The sequence below is a fragment of the Chrysemys picta genome, chromosome 8 (genome assembly GCF_011386835.1).
Source record: "Chrysemys picta bellii isolate R12L10 chromosome 8, ASM1138683v2, whole genome shotgun sequence".
NCBI classification, from domain to species: Eukaryota; Metazoa; Chordata; order Testudines; family Emydidae; genus Chrysemys; species Chrysemys picta.
Window position 1 is genome coordinate 63,001,974 of NC_088798.1, and position 23,424 is coordinate 63,025,397.

General features: G+C 43.7%; 2 protein-coding genes across 40 annotated transcripts in view; one reads left to right on the forward strand and one right to left on the reverse strand.

The window, feature by feature from the left end:
- FIRRM (FIGNL1 interacting regulator of recombination and mitosis) overlaps positions 1-4,849 on the forward strand; it is a 38,702-nt gene extending 33,853 nt beyond the window's left edge. For all 6 annotated transcript variants that reach the window (XM_065554600.1, XM_065554599.1, XM_065554598.1 and 3 more), the window contains 6 exons: positions 424-519; positions 1,031-1,144; positions 1,577-1,681; positions 2,083-2,163; positions 3,062-3,181; positions 3,955-4,849. In XM_065554600.1, the coding sequence (XP_065410672.1) occupies positions 424-519; positions 1,031-1,144; positions 1,577-1,681; positions 2,083-2,163; positions 3,062-3,181; positions 3,955-4,140 (702 nt within the window). In that variant the 3' untranslated portion in view covers positions 4,141-4,849. The remainder of the gene's footprint in view (positions 1-423; positions 520-1,030; positions 1,145-1,576; positions 1,682-2,082; positions 2,164-3,061; positions 3,182-3,954) is intronic.
- The window catches only part of SCYL3 (SCY1 like pseudokinase 3), a 31,724-nt gene continuing 10,292 nt past the window's right edge, over positions 1,993-23,424 (reverse strand). For 18 of the 34 annotated variants that reach the window (XM_024110089.3, XM_065554622.1, XM_065554628.1 and 15 more), the window contains 9 exons: positions 22,069-22,171; positions 17,564-17,675; positions 16,635-16,712; positions 14,791-14,930; positions 13,751-13,938; positions 12,694-12,865; positions 9,860-10,018; positions 8,175-8,899; positions 4,564-5,185 (listed from right to left, as the gene is read on the reverse strand). In XM_024110089.3, the coding sequence (XP_023965857.2) occupies positions 5,126-5,185; positions 8,175-8,899; positions 9,860-10,018; positions 12,694-12,865; positions 13,751-13,938; positions 14,791-14,930; positions 16,635-16,712; positions 17,564-17,675; positions 22,069-22,171 (1,737 nt within the window). In that variant the 3' untranslated portion in view covers positions 4,564-5,125. Of the gene's footprint in view, positions 2,924-4,563; positions 5,186-8,174; positions 8,900-9,859; positions 10,019-12,693; positions 12,866-13,750; positions 13,939-14,790; positions 14,931-16,634; positions 16,713-17,563; positions 17,676-22,068; positions 22,172-23,424 lie in introns of those variants that run through there. The other 16 variants (XM_042851375.2, XM_065554609.1, XM_065554604.1 and 13 more) reach the window with 3 other exon arrangements.

The following is a 23,424-nucleotide window of genomic DNA, read 5'->3' on the forward strand; positions in this document are numbered from 1 at the left end:
TAGAGAGTCTATGGTACAGTTTGATTCATTTAAAGACTTTTACTTCATTTGACTCTGTGCTTTTTTTCAATATAACGTCACTCCCCCACCAGCATGACCTACTCTGTCATTCCTATGTATTTTGTACCCTGGTATTACCACATCCCATTGATGTTCCTCATTCCACTGAGGTTCTACAATACCTAATATATCAATGTCCTCACTTAACACCAGGCACTCTAGTTTGCCCCTCTTAGTATTTAGACTTCTAGCCTTCCTCACTGCTTCTCATGGGAATTGTATCTGTGGTTATACTGTATTTGTCTGAAGTTAAATGCTTTGGGCACAATATTTGCAGTCTCGTGCCTTTTATAAACCAGTTAAATTGCCTTGTAAACAGAAGTGCTATGATGCTAAATAATATGCTCTTCTGATCTGGTGCAGGTCTCAAGTCAGCCATGCCTCCAGCAGACACTTTGCTTGCTCCTTCCACTACTGGAATTTTTCATCCAAACATTAGACCCTCAACTGATAACTCAGGTAAAAGACATCTTTTTATGCAGTCTACCTCGTGCATGCTGGATCTTTGTTATTAAATGAGATCACATCTAATGAGTTGTTTCATGGTCTGATTTCTACCACTTAGCAAGAATGAAGAATTCTTAACTTTTATTTTGATTCCTTCCTACACTGTTTTGATGGCTTTGCTATGGTATTTGCTACACATTGGTTCACATCACTTTTGGGACTCTCAGTCTCATTTTTTTCGCTGGGCTTAGGGCAGTGATGGTGTATGATGTATGTTTCTCTTTCAGATGCACTTTGGGCTTTTATGTAAGGATTCCATTTTTTTATTGGGGGGGGGGTAACATTTTGAAAAGCTCTGGGATACTTGCTTTTGTTCCATTGATGCATCTATTGTCCTGATCTAACTCTCTCTAGCTTTGAATGAACTCAGACTTGATGGTCATTGCAATCCCCAATTGAACAGAGTTTTTGTCGTATTTGTTTCTTATTTGATGGGGCTTCATCCAGATCTATTTTCCTGCAGGTGTTTGCAATGCAGGCTTCCCTCCTTGAGTTGGATCCCCCAGATCATGTTCGCTTGGCAGCACTCGATCTTCTCTCTTCCATGGGGAAATTGTTTATGCCACAAGAAATTCAGGTAAATGCACTGGAGGCAACATTTTGTCCTGAGCCATTCGTATATATTATTAATGGGTTGTGTTCATGGAGTATGTAGTATAGTGCCACTGGTTCTTGGAGACATTTATTTTCAAACCAGGACATACTACTTCTATGGCAGTTTTATATTCTAGTGAGACGGTTTCTGTTACTCGCATTGCCCGTAGGATGCTGGGTGCAATCATTTGTATATTATTTCCCAGGAGCTTGACAGAAGGGCTGATGTATGAGCTCCAGATGGGAAGGAATGGGTTTTGTGTACATGTTCTCTCTGTTTTTTGCCAGCCAAGGCTGTTGCAGACTCTCTCGACCTGTAGACTCTAGGCTTCTGACAGAAATATTTCTTTAATGATGAATCAGGGGGGCAGGATATGCCGATTAGCTCTCTGACTAGTGTGTGCTCCCCTTTCAGGGGCAAGTTATACCCAAGCTGTCATATCTCTTTGCCTCTCTGTTGGCTGACAAGACTTGGCTGATTTACCAACATGCACTGGAGGCATTCACTCAGTTTGCAGAGGTAAGAATGACACCACATTGGATATACAAGGAAATATTAACAGAGCTAAATATGTACATCAGTTCCTCTAGCATCTTAATTTTTGTTGCTCTTCTCTGAACTCCCTCCACTTTGTCAATATCTATCCTGGAGCAAAATGCTTGAAACTGACCTCCGTATTCCATGTGCTATTGCACGAAAATAAAAGGATTAACAAAATGCAAGAGAAATACAGTGGCCCTAGGAAGCAAAAGTGAAGGAAGAACAGATTTCCAATATTGTTTTAAATACCCCCCCACCCACATCCTCAACACAGAACATTTTCCAGATTGTTTTGTAGATGCTCTACGGTTCATTTTTATTATGGCTGCATTGAACGTTAATATACTAACCAACTTTTTCTTGCTCAAAACCTTTGACAGACAACAAAGCATGAAGATGTAGTTCCTCAGTGCCTTAATTCTGAAGAAACTAAAAACAAAGTTGTTTGCTTTCTGGCCAAGGTATCTTATTGAATTATTTTACTGTTGTCTTGCTTGATAGAAGAGGGGCTCTTGCCCACAGTAAAGTGACACAAGACTGCTCTGTAACTGGAATCTGAATATTTGTTTTCTCGAGCCTTTTCATGCTTGCTAAAGTTGGCTAGAATGAGGAACAGTGATGGCAAATGCTGTGTAAGTTTCCACCACAGACTTTCCCAGTGCGCCTCAACTCTGATTTAACATTCCCTGCTATTCCCTTCCTGAGTACAAGGCGACTAAATTGGCTGGTGCTTCGGGTAAGGTGAAGAGGCATCCATTAGTGAGATGACAGATTGCAGCTCCCCTGTTCAGAGGCAAAAGGCCGGATTCTCAAGCCCCTTTGCTCTGTGTGTCATTTTTGTGTGTGTACCAGTTAATGGGCACCTCAATGAAAATAAGTGACTAGCAGAGTGCATTGAGAAAAAACTAATGAAAGAGTATTTTGTACTTCCTAGTAAATGCACTGAACTCATGACCATTAAAAGGTGAAGAGTTGTCTCTGCTGTTAACAACCCTTGCCTCCTTTGATGTGCCAGCTTTCCACTGGACAGCAGCACTTCAGAGGGGACAGCACAGGAGTTTTTGCTCACTGTATTGCATAGGGGAGAGGCAGCAAAGCAACTGCTACTGCGAATGTCAGACACGAAATGATGCTCCAGCATAGTTGTTGTAGCCCACATTAGACTGAGCTGTTCTCCCAGCCTCGTGCCATACGTTTGCTGGTTGAAGCCTTGCTGAAGAGCTGCAGTTTAAAAAATAAAAAACAGATTAAAGAGTATTTCCATTGCCACAGTGTAATAGTCAAGGGGTGGAGTCAGGGAGGCTGGAAATGCTGCTGTGTTTGGGTTTGTTGTTACCGCTCCTGTGGCTTTTCCCTCAGGCAAGGCAGGGAGAGGAGACTGCAGAAGCAAGGGCAGAACGAGTGAAACAGGAAAAGGCCGTCTGCAGTGCACACTTGCTTAAAATGAAAATGGATGGAGAATGGGGCTCAGCATTAGAGGTAGGTGTCTCTTTGAAAGCAGCTGGACTAGGTTTGTATTAGTCCTTAGACGTGCCCTCATCCATGGGGAATGGCACTGTCCTCCTCCCAGCACTTGCTGTGAAGAGGGCACACCATCCTGAGCTGACAGGGAGTCTTGCTCTCATCCACCTGCTGCACTTCAGTGCTGGGCTCTGTACTGCCCTTGCAACTGCCACAAACTCTCTCCTCTTTCTGGGCTGAGGGAGAGAGCAAGGGGGGAAGGCACCTCAGAGGAGCTGAGAAAAGCTGTGCCAGTCAGGAGTCCTGGCCCACCCCATTTCATTAGCCTCTGGTAGTCCTATCCAACCTGTTAGACTGTCATAAGCAAGGGCTATGTGATTTCACTTCTGCTGAGGGAGGATTCATTTCTCTCCCTTCTCCCCCCATTGTTACTAGAGGGGGGGGGGGGTTAGAAGTGCCCTATTGCCCTGTACTCACTCGAGGAGCATTTAAAGGGGAACCTGTTGGCCCTCAGCCTTACAACACTGAAAGGAGCCCCCATGCCCTGTGTTAATTGGGATATTGAACCAGTGAGTGAGACATATAAAACTGTTAAGAGAAATTCTCACAGCTTTAAGCACTGGCTTTAAACTGAGAGGTTGAAACCTGCATGAAACATCCCAGCTGAAGCGGCTTGTGTGTGTGACTACATGGCCTGGTAATTTTTCATCTAAGAGGTTGAGGATTTGGCCTGTATCAGTGGGATTGTAAGTAAATAGTAGAGGTTTAACATCTCACGTTTTAATCTTCAGCCCTTAGCAAAGAGAGCTTGTCACTCACCCTGTGAGGAGCAGTACAAGTCTGCTATAGACACTGCCGAGAGAGCACTGGAAGCTGTGAAACTGCTGCTGCAGAAAGGACCGTCTCCTGCTTGGCTTGCAGTGAAATTAGAGGCTCTACAGACAGCAGTAGCCATCTTAAGAAACACTGTACAATAAGGTGTTAAGCCAGTGCTGAGCTGTTCAGTGTCTAACACCGGGGGAGTTCACAGCTGGAAAACGAACAAACTGAAAATAAGGGGCGTTACCAGTGATACCCTTCTACAAAACACCCTGATTTTGATTCACCCACTGTAAATAGTGTTTTGTTTAATGTGCCTGAATGTGTTAACTTTTTTGGAACACAGGCCTTCTGCCTTAAGATGTTGAATTTAACTGACTCCATGCTGTGTAAAGGAGCTGATTTCATATGCTGCTCTAACTTGGACCAGGGAAAGCTTAACAGGCTTGTGTAGTAAGGTATTTGAATCTTTTCTAAGAGAAAATGGAATGTAATTGTCCCCGTTACATCTACAGAGACAGACACTTTTGTATTAAATTGAAGTCAGGCACCTGAGCTGCTGTTTCACTCAGACACTGTACTGATCTTTTGAAAATAATCTTTATTGGTCAGGTTAAAGAACAGTGAATTTAGAGCTATGATACAATTTGTGTTAAACACACTTTCCTTGTAATGGTCTCCTAGCACACTGCACCCACCCAGCCATTCATTCTGGTAGAACAGCAATAAATAGGTCATCCAAGTAAACTGTACAGTCTAAAATCATTGCAGTTTGCATCTAAAAAGTTAAAAGGAGCCCCTCCCGTGTGGCTTATTTTTCTAATAAAAAGAAATGGCACAAACATTAATAAAATTTATCTGAACTAATGCAATTTTCATTTATTTTCAAGAGTTTTCCAGAGCAGTGATGATTTGTGAAACAGAAAAGTATAAATCACTCTCTCAGCTCCAACACACAAACCATTCAAGCTGTTCCAATTTCCACTAGCCAGGGCTATGCACCTCACTTGTACATATGGCTTGAGCATCCTGGTATAGGAAGATTAGGCTGCATTGGGCTCTCGCCTGCCGTGTTGGTGAGGTAATAATTAACACATCCTGGAAGCAATAGGCCATAGACCACCCTTGTTTTTTCCCCATCCATCACCAATTAGTATCTTCCCAGTTCACCTCTTCCTCTTCACCCCAGCCTGCAGTTTCAGCCTAGAATAATTACATAAACTGTGTCAGTAAGAACACACCAGATGACAGTCATGCAGAGCTACATCCAGCCACGTAAAATAGATACATTAACCCAACCCCTGATAACTACGCCAGACATCAATGGGGCCCCCTGTTCCTGGGGAATTCCTGTTTAGTTCACAGCTGGCTGAGAGTTGTTGGAGTTCTACCTCCCTGACCCAGGTTTTTGGCAATCCTCTGGCCTTTGAGTAAACTGCACAGCTGGTCAGTTACTGGCTGGAGCAGCAGCAAAATGAATGTGCTGTAATGCCATGCACCCCTTCTGTGAGGGCCTGGTAAAGGGGAGAGAGAGACAGTCCTTGCCCCAAGGCCACTAGTACTAGAAACCACCTCAGCAGACTCAACAAGAGTGTCAGGTGTGCTGGGCTATCACCAGCTCTCACCCTAAACCCCAGGCAGTTTCCAAATCCAGCATCCCCCATTAAATCTTTATATAGACATAGTAGATGAAGCGGTAAGTGGCCTAAATAAAATATTACTAGGGCTGAAAATAAAAAGGGGTCACCAGCTCCTACTTACCTAGATCAGTGACCAGACCTGTCTGTACTTTGCCTACACTGAGCACCCAGAGGTACTTGTAGTGACAATATTTTTTCTGAGCAGAGCTCAGCTGTCCCACTTCTAATAATTTACTCCCTGTGGTACCAGAAAATAAGCAAATATCATGTGCTATTTTAGAAACAAGCCATCTCTTCCTTCCAGAACAATTCAAACGAAGCACTTGAAACACTGCATTAAGGGGGAACTGTTGGTAGGCAGTTAAGACATCAGCTGCTTTAAAATGTCACTTTGGGTGAGGTTTCAATCCCCCCTGGTAAAACAGGTTTGCAGAGAGGTTCTGTGCATCATTTCTAAGAACCTGAAACCTCCCACCCCAGAAGTAGGAACTTATACGCTATAGACAGGCACTAGGGTTAGCCCATTGAGCCAGGCTGTGCAGCAGATGCAATGGCCATGCCTGGCCATAAATACATCCCTTCCCTGCAGTTTTGTGAGGAGCCACCATGGAGCTCAGCACTAAGATTAAAATAGCCCTCCCCGTGAAGCCTGTTCTCCCTGTCCTAGTTAGGTCAGCTTTTAGACTGTTCCCCCTGACTGAAATAAAATCCTTGTGCTGCATGTGGTTCAGCCACTCACTGGCCTGAGACACAGGAGATCAAGCATCAACTCCCTGCGTGACCCAGGCAAGTCACTAACCTCTATCTGATAACACTTCCCTACCTCCCAGGGGTGTTGTGCAGATAAATGCATTAGGTGCTCAGATACTATGGTGGGGGGGGGGGGGGACGGGGACACCATATCAGTACATTAGATAGCAGTGGTTTCCAAGGTGGTGTGCGTTAAGCTAGCACTGGACCAATTATTTAACACAGATAGGTGAGTTAGGTATTTTGCAGTCAGACAATGGTTTAAAACCAGTCTCTGTCCCTGCCTTGACTCTCAAATGGGAGTAAAGTACTATGGCAGCAAGGTGGGGTAAAAGCAGCAGTCCCCCTGTTCTTAGCCACATCACTCAGCAGAGGAACACATGCTCTTAACACAGGAACTGTTATCTCTAAGGGAGGTGAGGGCTCCTCCCTTCCAAAAGGCTGTAGAGGAAGGGGTCTCTATACACCTCTCTCTCTTCCTACCCTGCATGCTCTAGTGGCAAGCAGGGGATGTTCCCTTTCCTGCTAGCACTGACAGTGATTGTGCTTTGTCCTGCAAGGCAGCCTCTCAGTCCCTCAGCTCCGATAGCACTACCACTGGCTGTGACAGGTCACCCTGTTCCATTTCAGAGACAGAGGCTGTTTGGGGAGGGAGAATAGCCTTTCCTGCTTCTCCCCTTCTTAGGAGCACCCACAGCCCAGGACTCAGTCAGATAAGCAGACTGTTCCATGTGCAGAGCCATAACCCTGTCCCTCACTGCTGCAGAACATAGCAGCAGTCCTTGGACTCTGTGACAATCCATCAGAACCTCCAAGTCACGTGCCCAGTTCAATAAGCAGCCTAGGACTTTGTTTTGATCTATCTGGTACATTATACAGGCACGTGATGACAGAAACCAGAATTACACACCACTCTACAACTCCCTACAGAAAATGTGCAGGTTTCTAGCACCACTGGCTGTCGTGGACAAGCTGTTTCTTTCCTCTTTTCAGATCGTACAAACCATTTAAAAGGAGTTCATTTGCAAGGTGCATAGATCTCCCCACCCATCCTATTTTATAGTACGTTTATCTTTTAAAAGGGATTACATAACTAATGAGAAAGTCCCAGAAGCAAAACATCCCATTTAATGCCATGTGGTTCATGCTGGACCCCACAATGTGCCTCAGCTGTTTTAGCAGGACTGCTACAGCTGAGTGGAATTTAGACTCCCAACTCTTCAAATCTTTGGCCACTCCACTGAATCTACAAGGTCACACTTGCGTTGAAAGTATCTGTCTAGTAGAAGCTGGGCTAGGACAATCATATTTCACACAGGCCACTAAACAGCCCCTATCTGGATCTGAACTCAAGAACTAGAAGGAAAAGTTTATATCCCCTTCCTAGTCCTCAAGCCACTGTGCCTAATTGTTTTAAAGGCCACAGGTTTACCCAAACTGTACTAATCAGTTTCATGTGCCTCTTATCACACATCTGCAGCTACAAGAGCTGATCAAACTAACAATAGTGCCTGATAAGATGCATCATTCAGCACCTCTACAGCAGTCAACTGATGTCCACCTGTTTCCTCACCTGCAAAGACTCCTTCCTCTCCCCCATGTTATCCACTGTCTAGATGAAGCTGCTGAGGCAGCATGCACTGTGCCAGCACTGCACAGATGACACCCAGCTGCTAAGGACTGAGGCATAGTGGCAGGTTTGTGCAGGACCTGCTTGCATTTTGCATTCCTTGAAATGCATTTTTCCTTCTACAATTTACCACATCACTCAATATAATCCCCCCAACTCCCCGTATTCTCACCTCATTGACTTCAGCTGCTGCAAATTTGGATGAAAATTGCACTATCTGGGAGGTATCCTCTCCACTGGAAACTGCACTTAAGTGACTAAGAACAACCGAGTCTGTCCTCACTTCCGGTAAAATCAGGAAAGCTGCAGATGGTTTAATATCTGGGGTCATGTCAGCAAACCAGTCCAACTCAGGATCTCGCCCTGGTTTCCTCTTCACTTGGATTGTGAACTCTTCTCCTAAGCCAGACTCCCATGGAGACTTGGGAGACCTTTCCAGGAATGCTGTTTCTCTCAGCTGGTCTGGGTGGTCCCAGCTGTCATTGCTCCAGCAATTCACAGGGCTGGACATTGGGGGAGGACTGGGTTTGAAGCTTTTGGATTCTTTGCTCGGCTGAAGGGCACCAGGGAGTGGCCTCTGCACTTGGACTCCATCAGCTCTCGTAGCATTGAGGCTGTTTCCTGAGAACAGTTTAGGAGCAGGGCTGCTGGGCTCAAAGTTGTCCAAGGGTTCCTTGTCCACATTATGATCAACAACATAGGGCCCAGTGCTGCCATGTGGCTCCATAGGCCGGAGCTGTACGTTCACAATTTTCTGAGTCTCGGGCTCTTCGGACTCGCTCCAGTCTGGCCATTCCTCTGTTGGCTTTTCAGAAGTATTCAAAGGGCTCCTGCTGCTTCCCACAGTATTCATCGCAGCAGGATCTCCATTCAGGGATAGCTGAGGGTCTTGTTCAACTGTGGAAGACATAGGAATTACACACCTGTTTTGGATGGTGCTAAATTGTGCCTTTCCCATAAAACTGGGAATGTAAGTTATACCTAGAACTCCCACGATGCCCTAACTCGATCACTAAGGAAACACCACACCAGCCTGCTCAGGAACAGTCACACTAGATCAGAACAGTGCTCCACATAGCCCAGTGCCTTGTCTCCACCAGTGATCTATACTGATGCTTCAAAGTGCTGCTAAAGGAGAAGAGAAGGCAGGGCAGAAATGCCTCTGCCTCAGAAGCAGTGACCAGCTTCCTGCCTACAGTGGGAGGGTTACTAAGCTTGGAACATCTAACCAGCAAGTGCCCAGGGGCTGCTGAGCTGCTACTGGACAAAGGCAAAGGAGAACAAACAGATGGACATTTTGGATCAGCTTGCTGAAGACAGGGAAGCAGCAAGTATATGAATGGTGCCAATTGCAACTAGCTAGTGAGTCATGACAGCTTTCAGCTCATTGCTGGAGCTGCTCACCTACCTAGCTATGAGGTGGGAAGGTTAGGGCACATAAAAGGGCCAGGGCGCAAAGGCAAACAGACATGCCATTATGGGTACATATCTATGTTGCTCAGTTTGCCAGCAGTGTCATTGTTTACTTCAGTCTTCTCAATTATCTTCTATCCATTCCCGTGCAAATCAAGCAGTGAGAGCCCCCCCTCCAGTACTTAGCTTTCCAGAGGTTAAACATACAAACTGTTCTCCTAAACATTGTGTTATGTTCTTCCTCTGTACTCTCCACTCCCCACATTTCCTAGCTCCTTTACCTGTCAGGTACATATGGCAGTGAGTCACTCAACTGAAAATGGCACCTCTGTAGCCATTTCAAATCAGCAGGAGGCAGCGCTGTTGTGCTACCACCAAAAAGGATATTAGTCATTAGTGTTTAGTAGCAAGGACTGCTCCAGTAAGAAAGCTCTGGAGGTTTACCTGTCTTTAAGGCCACCTGAGAGTCTTTTCTTGGCACATGTTTCTCGCTGCTGAGGGACACGTTTCCAGCGATGGGGCACTTGGGGAACACACTGGAAGAGTTGTTCTGCAGGGGCTGGGAGAGCTGACTTCTCTGGTTGCTAATGTGAGTTGGGGAGTCTGCAGGGATACAAAGCAAAAACACAAAGGACACTCACTCAATAGCTGCTGCTCTGCTCAGAACAAAGGCACAATAGAGATCTTCATTACATTCAATTGCTAGGATGAAACCCAAGATGGCCCACAATCTACTCCATTTTCTGCAATTTGCTGGGTCTTCAGATTCCTGGCAACTTGCTAAGGCAGCCCTTGAATCAGCAAAACGTACTTGGGCTCTACATTTGAGGCCTGGGTGCTTTGCAGACCCCTGGGTGAATGCAGCAGCCATCACCGCACTTTAATGAAGTGAAAGTAATATGAGCCCCATTCACATCCTATTACTATGCATCTAAGATGGCGAACAGTGTTTATTCAACCATCTGTCTCCCCAACACAAGCTTCTGCTCTGCAGGTCAGACAGTCACAAGGTTCCACAGGGATTCTCCTGTTATCTCCTCCCTTGACGCCTCTTTCGCTGCCATACACATGCAAAACAAACTCTCAGCTGCCTCTCATAGGCTGTGACGTAAACCAGTCTGCTGTTCAGTACAGGAACCAACTGATTGAGGTGTTTCAGCACACACAGCAACAGGCAGCCAGCACTGGTGCAAATGAAGCCAGTCCCTATGGCATTGCCTGTGTAACACTAAACCCTGACTGGATCAGCAGCAGCGGGGACTGGGCCTTGGAGCCCTAGATCTTAAAAGCTGGAGTCTCTTCTGCCTGAGTCCGGTCTATTTGCCAAGGCTATAGCAGGCTCAACAACCTCTATCTAAGGTCCAGCCACCACTCAAGGTGGCAGAGCGCCATACTGTGATTTCTGTCACCTTATGTATCTGCACAAATGCAGTCCCCTAATGTAACACACTTTACACCAGTACAGGGTGATTTGTATCAGTGTGGCTTGTGACAGATTCCTTCCGGGGTGCCACCTGGAACTGGGGTACCACTGAGCTCGCCTGACCCACCAGCCTGGGCTCCCTTTCAAACTGTGGTGCTGTGATAAGTTGCCAAGCTCTTCAACTTTGCTCTTTCATCAGCATACAGATAGGGACACACCCAGCTGCAGCTTCAGATCAGCTCTGCGTGGGAAGGCTCACGTAAGGCACCTCCCAGTTGCTAAGGCACGTACCCCCTTCTGGAGTGCAAACCCAAAATTATACTGTCTTGCGCTGCACAGGCAACTGTACAGCGTAAGCTCATAAAATTCACCCCCTCCCTCAATGTGGAGAGACATATGCAACAGCTTTCTGCCCGAAGTTACAATTTCCACACACACTGGTTTTAGACAAAACAAAACAAGTTTATTAACTACAAAAGATAGATTTTAAGTGATAGCAAACAGATCAAAGCAGATTACTTTAGTAAATAAGCTCAGTTTGTGGTTTTGTTTAACACACTAAATAGGTAGGATATGAATTAGCAAATGCTCACCCTGAGTGATAAACAGGCTGGCAGATTCTTAAGGCACAAGCTTCCTTGGCTTTCCCAGGTTTTCATACACAGGCTAAAAATCCCTCTAGCCTGGGACCATCATTTCCCCCAGTTCAGTCCTTGCCCCTCTGGTGTTTCCAGATGTGTTGTTGTAGGGGGAGTGAGGTACCATCATGATATCATTGTCCCCCTTTTATATCTTCTTCCCACTTGCTGGAAAGCTCTTTTGCTGTGACCTGGGTTCCCATTGTGTAGTGCTATCTCTGAGAGGTTTCTATTGTACACAGTTCCTGGGGTAATCCTTGTGCTTGTGTGCATTTTCTCAACGAGCCATTAACATTGTTTGGCCTTTTTACTGTTGTACCTGAAAGGCTGCTTGTGGGCGTTTTCAACCTCACAACATGTTTCAACACATACATAGCCAAACTTCATAACTTGACATATGACGATAGCACATACAATCAAACAAGATATTACTGTCTAGCAGATCAAGACTTTTAGAATGATGATACCTCACAAGTCATACTTTGTGCAAAACATATCCTAATTACATGACAGTGGCGAATAGTGGGGTGCCAGGGTGTCACATGACTTACCCCCGTTTCCAAGCCAGGTAAGCTGCACCAGTGTAAATTGTGCTAGTGTAAACTGCCTACTGCCGGAGGGGTTGTATTAATGTAGCTATGCAAGGCTGAAATACAGTTATAGACAAGGCCTACAGCTAACATCAAGACAAACCAATTAGCTTCTGCTTTTATTTCTCCCACATCAAGGGGGAAACAGATCAATTACAAACAGTTAAAATGTCACAAGATGCCAGACACAAGGTCCACTGCTCCATTTAATACCATGTCGTACTAAGTCATAGAGCTGACTGAAATTTTAACTATTTAGGAGGGATTGGTTACAATACTAATACTCCTCGCTGTGTCCCTTTAACAAAACGGAAAGTTGTGGTTTTGTTTATATATGGCTGTTCCCAGTGTGGTCTTTCAACAGTGCCTTTGTCACTGGTGGTTTATTCCTCTACATCTCACTGGAGCAGCTTGTGGCAGGAACAATCTGTTGCTAAATACATTACCCCAGTTCTGTCTTTGCAGATCATTTTTTCCACTATTGAGGGCAAGAGGCCCTCACTTAACAGGCTTATCCACATGAGGGAATCTTCCTAGAGTCCCTATCCAAGCAGCACAGGCAAAGATTGGACAGCACAAACCAATCTCACTGTGCTGCAATCCCAAACTCTTTTTGCATTTACCTACCTGCTGGCGAAAGATCCGTAGTTTTAGTGAAACTCGGTGCGGAGCATTTGAAAATCTTAGTTCTTCCACCCCCCACAACCACTTCAGGTCCAAGCAGAGAGACCAGAACCGCTAAGCCATGCAGCGTTATTGCAACAATAGAGTCACTGGTATCTCGAAGGCCCAGTAGCACCTAGGACAAGACCAGAAAGCTATCAGAAACAGCAAAGAATCTGAGCAATTCTTTCTTTAGCTCTTCCATTAAAGATGTTTACAGCGTTCTTTCATCTAGACAATCATGTGGATAACCACTTATGAAACTCACTATTAGTGTCATCTTCTCTCTGACAAACAAAATTCAATATGTATATCACTTCCCTGGGTAGGAAAGTAGCCTTACTCCTCACTAGGGTTCAAAACCTGATTCATGTTACCAGTTAAAAAGGGTCACCCATACTAGCTCCTTGTGAACACTGGACCACTTTGCAAATCATTTGGCACAATTCAGAATGACCAGTCATCTCTGCTCAAAAGACTCCCACAACTGAGATACTGGAGTGGCATAGGATGGAGAGGCAGTGTATTGTCATAAGCGGGAGGTCATAAATCAAGCTTGATGTGTATGAGTTGTGGGAGGGGAGGAAGAAGGGGTATCTTAGCACTGGAATATCTATATATTCCAGGAACACTGGCATAGCTAGGGTTAGGGGGCAGGACTGGAATATCAAGGGGTGCTCCAGATCAGGACTGAGGTACCCTGGCGTAGCTAGGGTGAGGGGGCAGGACTGGGTTAGCAAGGAAGGCTCTAGCTCAGGATGGAGGTGAACTGACTGAGCTGTGAGGAGGTGCATGGGTGCCAGGCCTGGAATAAGTGAAGGGAGCTGCATGTCAGGGCTGAGCTGCATTTGGCAGAGTTGGGTGTTTGGGGAAAGCTTACACAATTTGCCTGCACTGTGCTTCACTGTTGCCAGGACTAGGAGATCTTTATGTGTAATAAGCAACAGAGGCCATCCCAGCAGCAGAATCCCCACACTCTTGATACGCCATGTCCAGTCCCGTTGTCTGCCTCATCATTAACCTGTGGCAATATGATGTTTTTCAACTCTTCCTGCGTGAACAGTTCTGCGTAGGCGTCAATATGAGACAGCAGCACCACTCGCACATGCTCTTCGTGGACCTCAAACAGCTTCAGCAACACAGGAGTGACGTGCGTCTGGAAGAGGGCTGGTGACAGCAGGCAGGTGGTCTCACTTTCTCCAGTTTTATCTAGGGAAGAGTTGAAACATGGGACAGGCTACCCCCCAGACCAAAGACAACTCTCTGCAAGTTAACGCTACTCTCAGTCACCACGGCCAGCAGCCTATGGGCTTAGGTCTATCACTGAGGAGCCCAGTTTGAATCATAGTCCTAATGCCACGCTCTCTTGGTCAGCAGGAGCCAGAAGTGCTGCAGAGCTAGCATGCTCAGGACATCAGAAGGGTGGGGCAGGAATGATTTGCATTGCTTGACAGTGACCCCTCTGGGCAGCTAAGGGCACACAAGTCCCTGTGGCTGCTTAGGCAAAATTGTGAAGGAGGGGGAGCAAAGAAAGGGCACAGGAACTACTGAGGGAGAGAGACAAAGCACTCCAGCAGGGGAAAGAAGGGAGAGTGAATGCCTCCTGGGGGGAAAGAAGTTGCCCCATGCCAGCGAGGTGGCAGAGTAACCTGCTGCCTTCCCACACTCAAGCTAGGGGGCAGCCTTGTTATCTGCAAGAATGCTAAGGGAGGGGAGGGGAGGGGAGGGGGTATACACAGCTGCTGCTCTAAGAAATGCCCCTTGCCCCACAGTCCTGGGGAGGGCCATTTATAGCTGCATGGAAGGTGGCCAGACAATTGCTAATCTTCTTTTCAACAACCGCAGGAGGCATGTGACAAAGGAACAATGAAAAGTTTGGTGGACGGGGGTACTCCCATTATTCTGTATCTGGAATGACAGAATCTTTGGTACTTTACCTTACAGTACTTGCTTGGCTTAAACAAACACCACTATTAAAACCTCTGTTCAAATTAACTAACCCCTCTGATTTCACTCCAAATGAGGAAGTGTTTGCTCTGAAGAGAGAATATTCAAAGTCACCTTTCTTTGGACCTAGCAGATGTGGAAGGAAACTCTTGACAGCTACTGGCTCAGCAAACACAAGCTGATTGAGTAAGAGAGGCACCAGCCGTGAAGCTATCAGCTTCTCTGACAAACAGGCCACTCTATCCATCAGGAATCTGTTTTGAGAGAGAGCAGTTAGTATGAGGGTAACTTTTTTTATTTTCTTAAATTTGATTATGACTTGGTTTCAGAATGAGTTTCCATTAAATATCCCTTTCCCCTCCCTCTCTATTTAGACTGTGGGCTTTTCGGGGCAGGGGTTATCTCATGGTGTATGTACAGTGCCTACAACAATGGAGCCCCAATCCTGATTTGAGGTAGGGCCTATATTCCCCAAACAAAATCATAAATAATAAAGAAATGGATACATCCTGTGAAACCTCATAGCCAAGCTACTGGCTGGCAAGGATTACACCAGACAGAGCCAGCCAGCCAAGCAAGCCCCAATCAAATTCTGTAGCCAGACTATGAATATTTCTGTCTTTTATAAAACTGTCCATCACCACAGTTTGTGTCTGTGTTTCAGAGCAAGGAGCTCACATGAACTATCACAGTGTTAAAGCCCTAGAGTTAAAATGCACTTACATCCCAACCCCCATACACATTACAAGGGTCGCCCTTCTGCCACTCGGTAACAGACAAGCATGTTTATTCAGCAGGACATTGCCTGAACAAGATTGCTTCCCGTGCAAGGAAGGACATCAACTCAGGAAGACCTTCCCTTAATCTAAGGCAAAAAGTATTTCAGAAGTGATCTGTACAGGATTATTTTTAAATGGTTCTTTACCATGTATAAAGTGGGTCTGAAAGCCGCTGGATTTTGGAAAATTTCAGCCAGAAGAGTTCAGCTGTTTCCAAGAGTGAGGCCAGGGAAAAATACATTTTACCATAATAAAAAAATTCTGACAGTCTTATCTTCCAGAAGCTCTAGTTGTGCCAAAAGTGTTAGTTACGGGAGGAGGGTCTTGGATTCAGTTCATCAAATGAGCAGCATTACAATGATATCACACCCCTTCTTCCCTCACCACCACACACGATGGCAACATGATGCTACAGCATAATAATATCCTGAAAGTGACACCATGGCTGATGCAGAAATAAGGGGAAATGGGTAGTTCTGCCATGTAGACCAAGTGGGATCTAAATAAAAAACCTTCTGCTAAATTAGTCATGCTTCTCCTTGTCTGTACTGAACAAACTAAACTAAATTTCCCATTGTGGCTAGTGGACAATATACAACCTGGTTTGTCTTAACAGCCTACCACCCAAGGGAAAGCTTCTGTCCTTGGTTTTGCCTAAGTTTCCATAGAGAATCCAATCAGACCTCTAAAATACACCTGAGATTTCAGACAACCATGTCCACCACAGTCCAAATTTTCTAGCTCATTCCCAGGGAACAACGGGACCAATTATCTCTGCAATGAAAGTACTTGCTACTCACCTAGTTTACACATGGTTTTTACTTTTCTTGGAGTGACAACCACAGTGATCAGCACATAGAAAATTGTGTAGATACCATTTCCAAGAAAAATTAGTTGTTCGGAATCAAACCACACAGCAAAGATGATGGCAGGTATATCCTATTCAACGCTAACAATGGATCTTCTTGGAGTTTGTATAAGATTACATTAAAATCAGAACACATCAGTGATGTTCTGTGTAAGAGACGGAGATCCACAGATAGGAGGAAGGATCATCCCAGCTATAAACCTTTTAAAGTCTTGCTGAGATCCCATTTTGAACATGACAAAGTCATCCCCCCCTCCCACCGCAATAAATGCTCTCCACAAAGGTTAAAGCTCTTAAAACTTTTCACTTACTTGAAAAATTCAGTTTTCTCCTCCTCCGTCTTTAAGGTTAAACTTTTCAGAAAGTTCACAACTTCTAGAAAATCATTTCTGACCATAAAAAGAAAGAAGGCTAAGAATCAGGAACTTGAGATTCAAGAAAGCCACATCCTGCATTAATCAGGCACATGGAGGAGGAAAGGGGAGTAACAAGTCACATGACATTGGACTGGGAACATCAGAATGACAGTTTGGGCTTCTTGCATTCCTCACTGCATCTGTGCGCTTCAGCTCCCATTGCAACCACTCCATTCCATTCTTAGCCTCTCTTGAGGCTATCAAGGAGGCTGGTGAAAGCAATTATGTGATTTGGACATCTGTCCATTAGAAGCTGGACTGAAACCAAGAGTAATTTCCTCAATCTGCAGGTCTACAACTGGAATTGAATGATGCAGCTATATACAGTATGAACTGAGCAATAGTACATTTGCAATCTCTTGAGCAGGATACCCAAATTATGGTGAGAAAAGGAAATTCCCACAACAGGCCAATAACACTATCCCAAGGCAGCAACATGTTTAGGTGATGGCAACTGTAGGTCTGTAGAGACTGGAAGTCAAGATGGATCTAAGATAGAGGTACCTCTAACAGCCTAGTCTTCTATGCCCTCCATCAGCACCTAGTATGAAGTAGGGGAGATAACATTTGTGATGCATGGGAGTGTCACTCTTTCAACCATCTTGCTGGTAATTCAACAGCCCGCTATGAGGACTTCTGAATTTAAGGAGTCTCCTTGTCAAAGATCCCACATGACAACATGCCTGTGAGCTTGGTAATTATGTTTGCACTTCATGCATCAAAGAACCACCAACAACCTTTCAAAATGAAATGAGTGATGTCAACAACACAGAAGTGAGGAACAGGGAGCTATAGCCAAACAGACAAAGCATTCATTCCCTCACCTGAAGAACTCATGAGACAGTAAGCTGGACAGTGGTGGACGACACTTCGGATCTGGATTCAGCAGCGTACAGTGCAAGGTCTGTTGAAAACTGGAGAGAATATCCGCTGAAACTGAAGCCAGAACGAGCATTAGATTTCATTCCCAGCACCGGGTCCAGACTACACTCAGACTGCCCCTTCCTCTGCTGCAAACTTACTATTGTTTAAGTGCTGATGGGTAGCAAAATAGTCCAGAGCCGCTGCTATTGCTTAGTAGCTGTCATAAGCCTCTACCTTTTTTAGAAAGGCCATTTTCCATCAACCTCCTCCCTACCTGACCCATCTAGCCACTAAGTGCTGATGAGTTTAGGGAGGAAGCATGGACAATACAATGTATAAAAAGCCAGTTCTAAAGGGAACACTTTCTCCTAAGCTTGGTGAAGAGGACACCTCACACATCACATTCCCACTGCAGCAACTGCAAACATCCTATTAGAGAAGACAGGCAGGACCTCAACTAAGAGCTCTATTTGGTGTCATTATAATTAAAGTCAGCTGGACAATTATAGGCATGGACAGACTTCCATGTGAAGAGATAATAAAAATGGATTCTTCAGGAAACAGATGAAAAAGGTGACATGATAGAGGTATATAAAATAGGGAGCGTTACAAAGAAGTGAAATCATGATCTTGTGCTGTGAGAGAGTGTAAATAGGATAAGAGGCACAATGGTCCAGTGGATCGAGCATTGTCCAGGGAGCCAGAACACTTGGGTCTGTCACTGACTCCTCCCTGGGAGACCAGGTCAAGTCACTGCAGTTTTGTCTGCCTTGGTTTCTCCATCTATATAATGGGAATAATGATATTCACCCCCTTTCTAAAAGGCTTTGAGAGCTACAGATAAGCACTACGTAAGAGTTTATTGTTAAGAACAAGGGCGCTCACAATGACAAAAGGCAGCAAATTTAACACTAAAGAATCATTTTTTCCCTCACACACCTACTGTGCCTAAATAATTACTTTTGAGGCAAAGAGTTTAATACGATTCAGGATTATTTGACATCCATGGCTACAGTAGCTAGGATAAAAATGAAGGGATATCAAACTTCATTCTTCAAGCTAGGTAAGTGGTGGAGGGTTTTGGTTTTGTGGAACATTGGTCCACCTTCTATGGAAAGAAGGGGCTGTATAGCTCAGATGGCCTCCACCTCAGTAGAAGGGGGACCAATCTCCTTGGAGACAGGCTGGCTGGAGTACTCAGGAAGCCTTAAGCTAATAGCAAAAGGGGAGGGGAAAAAAAGACGATACAGGCACATAGCACAAAATCAAGATGTTGAGAACAAAATTAATCAAGAAACCAAAGGACATGAAAAGAAGAAATTCTTGAATTGCCTATACACCAATGCTAGGAACATGGGTAACAAACAAAATGAACTGGAATTGCTCATTTATGAGCATAAATTCAATCTAATTGGGATTACTAAAACCGGGTGGGATGAGTCACATGATTGGAATGTTAAAATCAAAGGTTATAACACATTTAGGAAGGACTGAGTGGGCAAAAGGGAAAGGGGCATGGCACTCTATGTCAAAAATGGCATTACCTGTTTCCAAGTCATTGATAACTCAGAAGAAAACGATATTTAATGCTTATGGATCAATGTCCTAACAGATAAAGCACAAGATAGGATTATTAGTTGATGTCTGCTACAGACCATCAAATCACACTAGGGAACTGGATGACCACCTCCATACACACCTGTCTATAATTCGTAGGAAAGAAACCTGGGTGATTGGAGAGAGAGGGGGTGGGACAAGACATCAATCTGAGTGACATATGCTGGAGGTCTCATGCTGCCAGGACTAAAACATCCTTGGGATTTCTAAACATTGTCATCTATAATTTCCTAACTCAAAAAGTGTTGCTGCCAACATGGGGGAATTCTATATTGGACTTAGTCCTAACTATAAAGGAGGAACTGATCACAGAACTAAAAGTTAATGGTAGGTACAAGTGATCATGACTTGCTCAGATTTATAATATGCAAGAAGAAGAATATCCAGACCAGTAATACTTGGTGTTTTAAAAGGACCAACTGCAAAAAGCTGAAAACACTGACTGAGAAGTAGGACTGAGTGGACTAAACCTTTGCTTTGTTTTGGTTTTGAGTGCAGTTATTTAACAAAAAAAATTATATTTGTAAGTTACACTTTCAGGATACAGATATTGCACTACAGTACTTGTATGAGGGGAATTGACAAATACTGTTTCTTTTGTTTATCATTTTTACGGTGCAAATATTTGTAATAAAAAATATTAATATAAAGGGAGCATTGTACACTTTGTATTCTGTGTTGTAATTGAAATCAATATATTTGAAAATGTAGAAAAACATCCAAAATATTTAATAAATTTCAATTGGTATTCTGTTTAACAATGCGATTAAAACTGCAATTAATTGCAATTAATTTTTTTAGTTAATTGCATTCGTTAACTGCAATTAATCGACAGCCCTAATTAGGAACAAAAAATCCTTGACCATGGTATTGGTTGATTACTAGATGGAAATGATAGAATTAGCAGTAATAATGCAGAAAAGGCAAAGGTGTTCAGTAAATATTTCTGTTCTATATTTGAGGAAAAACAGATGACAGTCTCACCATACAGTGATAACACACTTTCTAGTCCACTGGTATTTCTAGAGGATGCTGAACAGAAGCTACTAAAGTTAGATATTTTTAGATCAGCAGGTCCAGATTACTTGCACCCAAGAGTTTTAAAAAGAGCTGACCGAGCAGCTTGCTGGACCATTAACATTGCTTTTCAATAAGTCTTGGAGCACCAAGAAGAAAGCTAAGGTTGTGCCAATTTTTAAAAAGGATAAAAGGGATGACCCAGGTAACTATAGGCCTGTCAGCCTGAGGCCAATCCAGGGAAAGATAACGGAGCAGCTGATACGGGACTTGATTAATAAAGATCTAAAGGAAGATAATGTAATCAGTGCAAATCAATATAGGTTATTGAAAATAAATTCTGACAAACTAGATATATTTTTTTGATGAAATTACAAGCCCGGTTGGTAAAGGTAATAGAGTTAATGTAATCTACTTAGACTTCTGTAAGGGGTTTGACTTGGTAATGCATGACATTTTGATTAAGAAACTAAAATGATATAAAATGAACATGGCATACATTACATGGATTAAAAACTGGCTAACTGATAGGTTGCAAAATGTAACTGTAAATGGGGTCAGTGGGTGGCAAAGAGGGCAATTGCCCAAGAGCTCGGGCAATTTCAAAGGATTTCATGTGGAATTGCCTGGGCAGGCTGCAGGGCAGGGCTCCTAGGCACGTGCAGGGTGGTACCGGCAGCGGCGAAGGCAGTCGGCGGCAGCTCGCTGGGCATCAGCCTGTGCAGCCGGCAGCATCGCCCAAATGTCAGGTGGACCGCATCTGTGCAGGCTGGAGCCCATTGACTGTTCTGCCTCGGGGGCCTGGAATTGCTGTCGGCAGACCTGCTTCTAGTGATAGACTCAAAGAGCTCAATCTATTTAGTTTAACAAAGAGAAGTTTAACAGGTGACCTGATCACAGTCTATAAAGTACCCCCATGGGGAACAAATATATAATGATGGGCTCTTCAATCTAGCAGAGAAAGATAAAACATGATCCAATTACCAGACATTGAAACTAGACAAATTCAGACTGGAAATTAGGTGTACATTTTTAACTGAGAATAATTCACAACTGGAACAATTCATAAGAGTTGTGGTGGATTCTCCATCACTGATCATTTTAAAATCAAAATGGGATGTTTTTCTAAAAAATATGCTCTCTGAATTATTTTGGGGAAGTTTTATGCCCTGTATTATACAGGAGGTCAGACTAGGTGATCAACGTGGTCCCTTCTAGCCTTAGAATCCATGAATCTGTGTCATTTCTACCTTCTAATTGCAGGGAAGGATCAATCTTAATAGTAATTTGCATTTACATAGTTTCTTTGATTGAGCATCGCAAAGTTGTTTACAAAAGATAAATCCATTATTTAAATTTTGTAGATAGGGAAAGCTGACAGAGATTATGCAATTTACCAAAGTCATGCACAGGGGAAGTGAGATTTTGGAATCAGACATAGCATCCCAACAGCCAAACCAGGATGCCAGCTGCTGGACAATCCTCCTTAACACCACTGTACCCTAGTTTCCATTACAAAAAAATTCCCACCCCAGTCACTGACGCCTGGATTGGACTCCCAGTCACTATGCAAGCTATACAGAAAAAGCAACCACCAAGAAGTCTCCTGTCCTGTGAAGGACAGCATGGAACAGGAAGAGCTCTTATGGGAAAATTTCTCATTTCTGAAATACGTGGAGAGTGAAATGGACAATCACTTCTCTGCAATAAAAGTTTCGTCATGCTTCTTCTGAGAGACTCTTTCCTATTGGAAAATGAATACTTTGGGTCATTCATGCATGGGAGGTAGCAAAATAAAGTAATTTTATTCCTTGTCTTTGAGGACTCTCACCCTGATCATTTAAGAATGTCAGCAGATTTTCAACCATTGTTCCAAATGAATAGGCATCCCGGGCATGTCCGTGGCTCTCAGGAAGAATTTTGAAATCTGCAGACTGAAAAAATAATCATAAAGCAGGAGCCTGCTATACAGTCTCCATGAGTCCCTACTCTATCCTTACACCCTCTGATTCTTTGTATAGTACCATTACTCCACTCAGTGCATTACAAGTGGAATATTATGCAAAACTCAAAAGCCTCTCTAGAGCCTTAAAGAACTTACAGCCTAGACACACAAACAAGAACACCACAGTTAAACAGCGCCCCATGAGTTCATCCAGCAACTGTAAGCCAGAAGCTTTCTACATTTCTGTGGAAACCAATGTTAACCAGGGAGAGAATTCACTCTCTTCTAGTCTGTAAGCAGTCTGCATTACACTATAGACATGACAGTTGGTTAATAAGGGAAACACGTGGACATTAAATGCAACAGCGACACAAAACTATGTAGCTTTAAAAGGATCAACAACTTCTCACAGCAAATGTTAGCGGAATGAAGCTTTAGGTTCTTTATAGTTTAAAGATGAGCATATTGTTTGCACCAAGTTTTACAGAACGAAATTGGTGAGTTTTAAAATACAAAGGTTCAAGATGATGACGACTTTCTTTTCTGAGTGCAGCTTACCAGCTTCTTCAAGTTTGACTTTCTGCATAGCACAAAAATTGGCTTCAGTTTCAGAACTGGCACTTTCTAAATTCTTAGAATACATGTAACTGGATTGCTCTTGGGAGTATAACATTTACATAAACAACCACAACCTTCAAATGGCCACAAGGGGTGTTCAATAATCAGTTTCTATACATGCCAAGCAACCTTTTAAATACTTGAACTGGCCTGTTCTTCTGCCCAATTTTATCTTATAAAACTTAGTGCAAAAAAATTTGCTCAGCTTTAGAATAATTAAAAATACCAAAGTCTTATTTGGCCGACGTTGGTTCTGGAAGATTATTGGCCAGTCTTTTTATGGCTATTTAGCTGTGTGGTCCTCTGGCACTTTAACAGAAATAGTAAATAATATAGCAGGCCATTTACTTTAAGACTTCATAAGAGAAACAGAACCAGTACCTAGCAAGAGTACAGAATGCTTTTTTGAAAATGGAAAATTATGCCTAACTTGGGATCTTCCTTGGAGATATGAACTAGTTCTGGAGATATAAAATAAAGACATGTTCTATCACATTCCATGTAGATCCATCCCGATAAAGAAGAGTTAAAAAAAAAAAAAAAAAAAAAAAGGAGCATCAAAACAAAAGAATCTCTGGCAGATCTCTGAGCATTTGTTCATCCGACAACCGCCCTCCTCTGTAA